Raw genomic sequence first — 12,046 nt, forward strand, 5'->3', positions numbered from 1 at the left:
ACTTTATGCACAGATAGACTAATCTGGACTGAACCTACAGTTTAAAGTGGGATCAGAACAATTGTGCCATGTGCCTCCACCGGGTATGGAACCCGGGACCCCTTGATTAAAATGCGATGAAGTTACCACTACGCCATCGGGGAGGCCCTTATAAGTCTACATATAATATGGAACTGGAATGTATGCTAAATAATTTACTGTACTCTAGAGCCGACAGCTAGAATTTGTCCTCTGGAAATTCCTAGTGCCGAAATTTTGTTATAAATCCATTCATGCTCAGAAGGGCTAATCAGGATTTGTCCTAGAGTTTAAAGTATGATCTGAACCATTGTGCAATGTACCTTCATAATGTTCAGCTACTTATCATTGTTATCAATTGAATGCTTTCGATATTTGTTTCGATAACAGGTTCTAGTATTAACTTACATTCTTCTTGATCATTATTATCTTAGTTTGTTGTGTAAAGAATACAGTTTAAAAAGGTTAAGTACTACGTTTGCTTTGATTTGATTGTTTACTTAAGACACAGTCTATCACTAATGTGTTTATATATCAAGAAGCAATGCTCTGGAATCAAAGACTACTTATCTCTTAAATAAAAAAAAAGGAGCGGAAGACTAGCTACAAGATAGAAAAACCACTTCAATACGAATTAAGAATGTTTATTAACAGCTAGTTGTACATCATCTAAATGCAGTAAAATACTCTACGTGAAGTGTAAGCAATCTTTTACTCTCTCACTTTTTTTTCCATGCCAGTGCCAACAGAGGTATCTCGTTTACTTCCTGGATGCCTTGGACAGACCCCAAAGGAAGAAGAAGAAGATCTCTCCTCAACATTTTGTTTCTGCACACACACACGCACTCACATACAAGTAATATAAAGAGGCTAAGACTGAATAATAGTGTAACGTACATCACCATTGGTAATTTTCTAATTATACAGATGGATGCTGAACATAGCAACGTTACATAATACTGATCATGATATTACAGAATGTCTACAGAGTAAGATTTCTTCTTGTCAACTGCTTCAGAAAGTACTAGAGACCCACTTGGGTTATTTTTAAAAGTGCCATAGGAAATACTTCTGTCTATACCTCACGCTTTTTCATTTCGTTCTTTTAATATTCCACAAATATTGAAGAAAACCAATCTTCCTTTGGATATAGTGGTACTAATGACAGAAAATATTTTGTTCAGAGTGGCATATACAATGATGAAAACATTAATAAAAATATGTGACGCAAGATGACAAATGTGCAGAACAAGTCGTTCTCTAAACATTCCTCTTGATGTTTGCAGGTTATTTTAAATTAGTAAAATAAATTGCTCGTTTCAAGTTCATATCGTGTGCAAACGTCGTTTACGAAGCTGTGATAATTGATTTCATTATTAGATAATCGTTAAACCATAAAATTCATTGATGTAGTGAGCTTGCACATTATCATCAAAGAAAATTGTGAAGGGTCAATTGTTTTGGAATTGCCTTAATCTAAAACCTAATATGAACTTCGAATGAATCACTAGACGAAACTGTTTTTACTTAAACTTATTTGAAATATCTGACGAAAAGATTAAAAAATATGTGACGAAGCCATTAAAATGTAGTCAAACCAACATATGTGTGTGTGTATATATATATACATATATATCAAATAGAACTGAAATTATAATGAACGAAGAAGGGTTTTATACAGTACTTTCTGAGCAGACTTCTAGACAGCAAAATTATACAATTGTGTTGTTGCTAGGTATTCTATCCTGTCTCACACACTTGTACAAAATCTGGGTTTTACAGTTCTCAAGTGGAACGAAAATTTTATTAAAATTACAGTCGTTGTATTAGAGTGTTTCTCTTTAGAGAAACATTTGACCAGCAACCATGAAACGAGCACAGTTACTTGTTTTTAAAAAGTATAAAAAACATTATTGTACCTTGTTAACGATTAGAGTATTAACATTATTTGTTTAGTTACACGTAGGCAATTACAAATTTAGGGCTATATGTCCCACTCTCACTGGCTCGAGGAGTACCGAACTCACAATTTTACATTAACAGCAAACATACATAAAATACTTTCATTACACGTGCACACATAAGATGTGAAATCGCTCAATTTCTCCCTAAATACAAAGTTACATTCAACCATGTATACAGGAGATTTTTGCATTGCTATTTTCGCTTCTCTAAAGCCACATCTAAGTTTTGAGATTCTATATCCTTAACAGAGAATTAAAACAGCAATAAGTTCAGTCTTTTCTACTTCAATTTCAAATAAAACGTGTTAGACTTACATAATGAAACAACATGTGTTGTCACTGAAACAGCTCAGCAGATTAAGTGAGTAAAAACTTGCCCGTTAACTTTCGAAGGTTGATCTGACATGCTCTTTATTCTTTGCACAGCACGATGACCACCTCAAAGCAAATGCAGAAAAACCTAAATTCGTTGCGCAAATAATGTGAATGTTGTCTTCAGTAGTCTACAATGAATGTACGAACTTGTGATGTTCGGGATTTTCGTGTGACATAACTTGGAGGGCCTTGTAAATTTGCACAAACCGACGTTCTTGGAATGTCTCTTTTGCAAACAAGGTTTTCTAAGGATAATTAATTGTATGTTAAAGCAAATGTATGAGGTTAAGTGCATCAAACTGTTAAAATTATGCAATTATTCCTCAGAAAATCAAACTCCTCCAAGTGACTTCATGTAACCGTCTTTGTTGAATATCCAGAACAGACGCACGCACCTATGTTAATTTTACCTTTTTGGACCAGTTCGGAATTGGATATCATAGATCTTATTTGCACATAAGAAAGAGTTAGGTGTTCGTCATCAGGCTGTACAAAGAAAGACATACAAGTTCTGAGATTCTAAATATGTTACCGGTACATAATTATTTTGGAACAGATGTAATAAGGCCTACTACATTGATTTGGTACAAGGAAAAACGATGTCTTACGAGTTTTGACTACACATTCTCAGTTGTTTGTCTTGATTCAAGAAAAACAATCTCTCCCTACTTGGTACCAAAAATATGCGTGGTCCATATGTTATCTCAAGGTACTATGACAGTAAAAGCAATATATTTCTCATGGTATAATGGAAGTACGTGCAGAAGGAAAGTGTCACTCAAACCCTTATTGCCCTATCTTATCCTTTGTTTCTCACACCACATACAAACCTCTGAAAGAACTGTCTTAAGTGATGGTGTACCAGTCATTCTACCATAATATATTACTGTCGGGCTCAGGATTTGCGTAACAGCTGTTTGTCATTATTTCAGAACCTGGACGTATAACAAGGAATGCATTCTTTCAACATATGCATGGGTATAGTGTATAGTGTCGCCACACATTTACGTTGGAACGAATAATAAGACTGTATGTTAACAACAGATGTATGTCTCAAAAAAAAAATAAAGTGTACACTAAATATTCTAGCTCAAACACATCATATGCATATCTATTGTATCACTTAACTTTACAATTGCATATTTTCTAGACAGACCAAGGTCTGCTGGTGCGATAGTGTGAAAGTTACCTGATCAGAGGTTGCAATCTCTGTTTGGTTAAAGCATATTTATTTATGGCACATATAGTAAACACATTTCAATTCATACATAGTAAACTAGACAAGATCCTTACATGTTGTGAAGTGTAAATTAGCAAACAATGAATAAACACAATTAAAGGTCATCACGAAGGGTGGATTATTAAATCTCACTGCTTCAAATCGTTGAGCGTTGACAGCACTGCTGATGAAGGGAACTATTTACTGACATAAACACTCTAAACTGAAAATTAGCATATTAGTATTAATTCAGAAGATGTTGTATAGGGTAATGTGCTCCCATGTCGATGAAACCATGGACTTAGGTTAAGTTATAGCTGATTACAAAATTGAAGAATGTATATGCACGGTGCATTTGGTTGCAGAGGAAGAAGATGGCACTATTGCTGAATGGTGATCCCAAAAAAACAGTAATAATCGGCCAGTATTACATTTCTATGATTCGCACTGGTTGCATGAATAAGTTAGGTCAATCGAGGCGGAACAAAAATACACAATTTTGACTTGCCAAAATTTTGTTGCGTGAAGTTACTACATGAATGTTAATTCGCACATGCACGTACCGGCTTGTCAAAACATAAAGCTTGCTCAAAGATATACTGTAAGTTACTGGAACATGTAGAACTAATCATGTGTTTGAAACAAGAAAATTCTGAGATGCCAAAACCACTGATCAGGTGGATTGTGAGAGATACACATGTCACCCTCTTCACACTTCTGGTACAATTACTAAAGCATCCCTATGCTTACATAACATCTAGGTTGTTTGAGTTGAACTAAGGAGCCAATACCCGCAACGTTGATAAGGAAAGGATTGTGCTAAGATGATATTTTGGCAAATAGATAAAAAATACATCAAAATACCTAAAACAACTTAAAAATTCCTTTGTCAACCATCTTTGACTTGCTCTGACACTGTGATTCAAAATCATCAATATGCCACCATCTGCTTAATCTTTTTCTTTAGGTCTTATGTACATATAAAGGAAAGTTTACTTACAGTGATATAATAAGTTTTAAGAACTATATAAACAGCTCAACATTTCGCAATATGATTGGAAATGTCTTCGTTGCATGTTACTATTGCGAGCTAAGAAACATTAATTTTTTTTAATGCATTCTCCTTTCTTTTATAGAATGTGGTGATTGTAGCTTGAAATTATAGGTCAACTCTTGCAGTAAGTTGTTAGATTAGTAATGCTTAGTTCCAATGAAAACATAAGAAAGATAATTCACCTCTGCTCGGAAAGAGATAAATTCATTAACATCAGAATTACTTTGTTCGCATTGCTGTTTCAGTACGTGTAAGCTTCATGGTATTAGGTAACAGAAACCCAAATCTGTAGTTTTTATCTATTTTATCAGCTCTTCTCCCTCTTCGTTCACCATTTCTCTCTCTCTATTTTCAACTTTAGACATTCTATTTTGACATAACACTGATTGTAGTCCACATGAAGACATGCACCTGCTATCTGTACGATGCAGAAAGGGTAACAGTCTTTCACAACATGAACATTTTTGTCAAAAAAGCACCACTTCTTGTATGGATTACAATATAAATTCATGGCACCATTTTTATAAGTTCGACAGTTATTACGACGTAACTGCAACAAGACTAGATACTTTTTGTGTTCCATTAAGGGGGATAACTTTGTCGCGGGGAGGGGCAACTGTGGAGATGAACCCTACGCAAATAAGTATTCTAAAAAAATAAATAATTAAAAATAAATATTTTCGTTACTAAACACATCTGATTGTTCGAGTCAGCTCTATCTACGAAAAGAGAAAAGGACTTTTACACATATATATATACAGCTATACACAACTGACAATATATGACAGAAAAAATATCTGCATGTTCTTACGTTTTGCTCAGTACTTCTTTTCAGTTTTCATTGTGCGCCGATGCTGAAGTAGAGATCTGTAGGGGCCTCTAAACATGGTAAATCCCCTCCAAGTGACGGATCGTGGGTTCGATTCAAGCTCCCGTCGGAATCCCGTTGGATCTGCTACATAGTATCACCGCGCCGAAGAGTAGCAACACCACACAGGCCCCTCCCCGCACTAGTCAGCCCGCGTCCGTATGTCTCGTCGCAGTCGACAACGATTGTCTTTCTCTTTGGCTGCCATGTGTTCGATCTTTGGGATGATCACTACTACTACTAGTGTTATTGCCGTTACGGTTATTGTCGATCACACTATCACTACCACTTCTATCGCCTCTGTTTTTCTTGTGTCTGGAGTTCTTTCCCTTCCTCCTTCTCTTTTGGCACTCTTCCTTGTCCTCATCTTCCCCCTCCTTACACTTCTTTCGTTTCTTCTTTTTTTTAGGCTTTCTCTTCCTGCAGGATGGCCTGTCTCTGTCGTCGGGGTCCTCAACAGAGAGGGCCTCCTCGCTTCCGTGTTGACACAGCTGATGGTTCTGATGGCGTATCCTGTGAGGGTCTCCCGCCTCGGTCCTGTCCAGCAACTTCTTCAGGAGCTCGTCCCGTCTGTCCTCCTTGATGACCACCGGCAGGAACTGCGTGTACTTGGCCATCTTCCCCAGCAGCGTCCTGGTCTTGTTGCTCGAAGTCTTCAGAGCTGCCTTTCGTACCTTCCCCTTGCTGTTGACGGCTGCGAAATACTTCCTGTTGGAGGTGGAGTGTTCCACGGACGAGTAGGTGTTGCGGTAGTTCTCTGTGATCTGCTCGTTGAAGATGCACTCGCTCTTGAAGGTTTTCTGAAAGAAGAAAAGGAAATCAATCAATCAATCACCTCTGAAGGCAGGGCAGAGAGGAACATGAAGAAATATTCTGTTCCACAATAAACGAATGACAGATAACGTTTTATATGCGATATAAGTTTGGTATTGCCCACCGGCTTTCCTTATTCTCACATTCAACGATATGAGCAGCTAATCTATCGCCTCCAGGTACTTTATTTTCACAAAAGTTGGACAAAGACAAAGTTTGTTAAAAGTCCACTTCATACTCAGATGCTTATTTGGGACTGCACCAACTGTTTCAATTGGGATCAGTTCCACTGTGCCTCCATCTCAGGGATCGAACCAAAGACCAGCTTATTGCAAGGCGATGGCATTACCATTATGACTCCTCTTCCTTCTTTCAATGTAATTCTGTTGGATTGAGTTGAATTGAATTGTTGTTTTAAGTCCACTTTATGCACAGTAAGGCTAATCGGGACTGGGCCTACAGTTTAAAGTGGGATCCGAACCACCGCGTGCTTCCACCGGGTGTAACTCTCTTGGAAAATCAACCTTACTTCTTTTTATTATCACAAAAAATATAATCTGTATGCATCCCTGGATGGAGGAAATGTTTGGAAAGGCTTCAGCCCTATGTCTCAATCTCAAGAGGTCTTCAGTGGGAAGGTGAAATAAGTTTAAAAAGGGACCTAAAATTGAAAAACTGATGTACGGTACTTACATGTGTGATCAAACATATAAATTAATAACCATCTGATATAACTTGACCAACTGTCACTACATATCTAAAGTTTGAACATCATATCTTTCTATTTTATGAAAGTAAACTTGGGTTTCCCATATCTGACGCAATGCCAGTAGGTGTGTGTGTGTGTTTCATACTTTTTGGAGAAGAAGAGGATGTGCGTTGACTACGTCTGAATGTAGGGAATAGAGGGGAAACTCATTTGCGAAGTAGCAATTGTCACTGAGTATGTGAAAAGTAAACAGCTATAATGATAAACTTGCAATGTTTACCTCAAATATGAAAAATCGGACGATTTTATGATTAATACTTTGAGATATAATTAAATATGAATTTTCGGTCATCCATCATCTGGAAACCAGGTATTTGTAAATGAAGGTACAGTTGCAAAATAACTGTAAACAGTGGCTACTATCCACTGTTTTACGCAAGGTAAGGTTCAAGAATTGAAAAGAAAACGCCAACAAAGCATAACATTAGGACGAACAAGTATTGTTTGGCAAATGGTCCATGATTATTTTCATTAATTTTTATCTTGCCGGGTTTTTATGGAATGATAAGTGTACTGGTGTAAAAGTGTATTGGTGCAGAGGTTGTCAGAAACTTGTTTGGTGTTTTGTTTGAAGGTCTTAAACAGACTAAACACGGTGATGGACATTCTGCTAGAAATACTTATGCATCCCACCCTACTAAGGTATCTTAAAAGGATACACATACACCAGATCGTCATCTCGAAAATGGCAACCATCTGAACATTCTGGATTAAGAAACAAATGTCAAGGAGTGAGCAAAATGTTTATGCAGCTTGAGTAAGCCAATTTGTCTCCGAAAAGAGAGCAGCAAAAAATGCAGGTACGTTGCAAGGCATGCCAAGTTTTCAATTGGCGGTTGTTCACCGAGTAAACTGCATATTCAAAATAAGAAACCTTTAATGATGATAATCTGCACAGTGCATGTAATTTCCAATCAATTATAAGTGCAAGGGGCAAGCGTACAGACTGTTTACTGGTTCAATTTGCCAACAGCTGGCTTTGAAGTCAAGCCAAAAGTAAACTATTATTACAGTAGAGCGTTCGCACATTTTCAGATTAGGAGGCTCGTGTTCATAAACACGTTACCGAGAACTGGCTAGACTACAACAACCATTTTTCTTTCTTTAATAAATGCAAAAGTTCCTTAGTGTTGAACACAGCAATGGCCAGATATAGTACCACATCAACTGTTTCTACAATTAGATCACATCATTTAAATTAGCACCAGAATTTTTGCCAGTGCACCATCATTGTTACTGTTTAGGAAATTTTGTCTAGTGTTGATCAATGTTAAATGAAACCATTTTCTGTATTTATATACTTATTTTTATGCTAACTTTGTAAATTTAACACATTTCAAATATTCCTCATATTTACATGTAAGGAAGTTATTTTGAGCTTTCATGCACAGTAGCTTGACAGTTTCTAAAGTGACCTAATATTTACCAAGTGACTATGAGTTGCTTAACACCAGGGAAAAACAAAGCTAAAAATATTTCAGGCGCTAGCATTTTTTATTTTTGCAAATACAGGCTAAGAAATCTATGAATCCAACTAAGATAAACTATGAAATGTGATCTTAAAACATTAAATTTATTAATTAATACAAGATTGGATTAAAAGTAATTAAAAGTGACCTTTCTAAAGAAGGCTTAACTGGTAACAGCATAAATAACTATGCAATACATTCAAATATATCGTTGCAGATTTTAAAATTCAGTTAGCAACAGTGCAAAATTTTATGATGGCATGTTTATTGTTCTGATTCAATTACACACGTGATACAGGAAACACACAAACAAAAAAACACATATTGTACTCGTTATTTAAGAAAATAAGGTAAGGGAACTTTCGATAAGGGAACTCGAAATAAAAATATAATCTAATTTCAAAATTCAGGCGCCATGGCGACTGGGCACCCTGTATTTTTCTACCCCTGCTTAACAAAATACCTCACACGTATTCAAGTATTCGACTTAAAATTATAAAATGAAATAATAATAATAATAAACGATAATGATCACGATAACAACAAGTATGGCAATCCGTTAATACCTGATCGGTGGCCGAATTCGTTAAGTGGTTGTCTTTCGATCTCGCCACCGAAGTTGCCGGGTTCGAGTCCCGCCCTGGTATGGATGCTCTTTGTGATTGTACCTTCATTTAATCATCACTCATGCTCGTCGTCGATTACTCTACGATGGGAAAAATGATAGAATAGGGCGAGACTATATTGTTCCACATTCATACGGTACAGGTATTTTTAAAGAATCTTCATGCATTATGAAATCTTACGATATGGCGCCGTGGAAAATGTTGCTGCTCGGTTGGCGGGACAGGAACTCGTGACCGCAGTCATTTGCATGAAAGCCGTCCACTGCGTCCCCAAGAACCGAGGCGTTAATGGCTTCGTAGTGGCCACTGAGAGCTGCGTTAATGGGCCCAGCGTATAATTCCACGGTCGTTGACACCGCAAATGAATTGGCACCGCCAGGAAAAAGAGGGGCGCTCGTTTTAATTCTTATTTCGGCCTGGAAGTAACGGTGGACATAAGAGACAACGACGTAGTAGTCCTGGGCACTGTTCAAAATAAAGAGTTTGAACTTGAAGTTCACTTTATGCACAGATCGGCTAATCGGGACAGGATTTACATTTTAAAGTGGGATCACCGTGTATCGCATCCGGGACTCCTTGATTACAAGATGACGGGAGAAAGTTAAGAACTTTTTCTTGTCGCATTTAAATATTAAAATCTAAAGGATGTTAAAATTAAAGTTTCATGATAGAAAGAAGCCGACCTCCGTGGTGGAGTGGTTAGCATAGTGCCATGACGGCAGGGGTCCCGGGTTCGAATCCCAGCTTGGCATGGAAGTTCCTTTGCGAGTGTTCTTTCATCAACTTCATCACAATATCGCTCATACATCGCGATGAGCCAAATGTGGCAAAGAAACCAATCAAGATTGTCTCTTTCTTTCGGAATTCAAATTTAACAATTCTATCGTCCATTATGACGGATACTTGATTACAAATAAGTAAAATTCCTGCAGAAATCAGCATTCTCGGTGAATTTAGTGAAATAATGCGCGAACATCTAAATTCAACAGCGGCTAATTTTAATCACTTCAGGTGCATGCGCAGACCAAAACTTCTGTCAGCTACGCATGGTGGTTCATTTACGTCATCGGAAAGCGATGTTAGCTTCCTTCTCATACAGTCAATTCTCTAACGAACCAACAATAGAGAACTCAAGAGGAAATAAAGCATGGACTCACTTCACGCTCTTCGAATCGGTCAGCAATTTCTCACCTCAGCACAGAACCGAAAACTTACCGAATTACGAAAATTGATCCCACTTCTAATGACAGAAATTAAATCGAAGAGATAATGAAGAAGGAATTCTATGATGATAACTTCTGTTCTGGACCAGAGTTCTTTGCAACAATCAGTTTCACGTCAACATTATGTTCAGATAGGCTGATCACGACTGTACCCGCAGCTTAAAGTTGGATCTGAACCATTGTGCAGTGTTTTTCCACCAGGGACAGAATCTGGAACCCCTTGATTACAAGGGCAACTGTGTTCACAGTTGGGGAGGATATTTTTAACAAAGTCCCCACTAACACATGCAGTATAATGGTACGTAGTACACGTATGAAGAATGCGCCAACATTTGTTGACATAATAATAGGCTACCTTTAGGCCTCCCTGATGGCGCAGTGGTAGCGTTGTCGCCTTGTAATCAAGGGATCCCAGGTTCGATTCCCGGTGGGGGCACATAGTGGTTCGGATCCCACTTTAAGCTGTAGGTCCAGTCCCGATTAGCCTTACTGTGCATAAAGTGGACTTCAAACATCCAATCAATCAATAGGCTACCTTTAAAACACCGTCAGTAATAAATTATGTAGTCCTCATATTATAACGTTACCCAACAAGTGGGCTTCCTACAAGCCTCTTACCATCAGCTTTTCAAACCCCTAGCAGTTAGACAACCACTTCGTCACAAAAATCTCCATCAAATTCCGCTCTTCCAAACTGTTTAAAACTAGCAGTGTGGAATGTCGCTAATCTCATTCTCAGGCTAATCGCGATGGTGACAATGAATGGTGATTAAATGAAATTGTTGAAGCCACACTGAAAAGGACTTTCGGGACTCGAACTTGGAATTTTTGGTGGCGACCATTCAACGCAATCGACCACGACGGCGGTAAAGATGAGCAATGTAAATTTATTTCCTTGTTTTAAAAAAAATGTGTAATGTTTGTAAAATATAACTTTTAATGGCTACTTCCTAGTGTTTCTTCAACTTATTTAATGTTATCAATGCAGCACTCCCCAATGGCGAATTGGTAACGTCCCCTTCAAATCAAAGGGTCCCTGGTTCGATACCGGTGTAGGCACGTACTGATTCGAACCCCACTTTAAACTGTAGGTCAAATACCAGTTAGTCTGTCTGCGCATAAAGTGAACTTAAAACAAACAAAATGTTACCAATGCATTTAAGAATGTAAGTTCACATGTGCAACGAATTTTAGCGTGTATTGGAAGTTGCACTATTTTACATATTTGTGGATATTTATATACTGGAGAATGCAAAACTGATAAGGAAAGAAAGAGGTAAAAATTAATGTACACACACTATACATCTTGTGGGAGTTTCCAGATATTTCCGTAATGCTACACAAGTTTAAAACAGAGTCCAAAGAAACACAAGGCTTTAGCGTCTCCATCCTCAGTCAACAGTCAATTGTGTGGTCGGAAAGCCCGGACTTGTAACGTCTCTATCCAATTAACTGTCCGCCTCTTCAGGACAAACGGCTTTCGACTTTTGATCCGAAAAAGCGGCGGTCGAACCAGCTTAGCGTGCGGGGAACGACAGACTTACGAAACGGCGCCTGTTGTGACATAAGAATTCGACAATTAATGGCTCTTTCCCCGCTGCTTTGACCTGGTAGAACGCATTGCCTGAGCTACGTGCGAAGTTTCCTC

General features: G+C 37.9%; 1 protein-coding gene across 1 annotated transcript in view; it reads right to left on the reverse strand.

Annotated features, from left to right (window-relative positions):
* Window positions 1-677: 677 nt before the first annotated feature.
* Window positions 678-12,046, reverse strand: part of LOC145985417 (uncharacterized) — a 39,512-nt gene continuing 28,143 nt past the window's right edge. Inside the window, exon 3 of the mRNA XM_083119416.1 lies at window positions 678-6,298. Within this exon, the coding sequence (XP_082975542.1) occupies window positions 5,645-6,298 (654 nt within the window). The 3' untranslated portion in view covers window positions 678-5,644. The remainder of the gene's footprint in view (window positions 6,299-12,046) is intronic.

This window comes from Lepisma saccharinum, chromosome 3, assembly GCF_977018435.1.
Source record: "Lepisma saccharinum chromosome 3, izLepSacc3.1, whole genome shotgun sequence".
NCBI lineage: Eukaryota > Metazoa > Arthropoda > Insecta > Zygentoma > Lepismatidae > Lepisma > Lepisma saccharinum.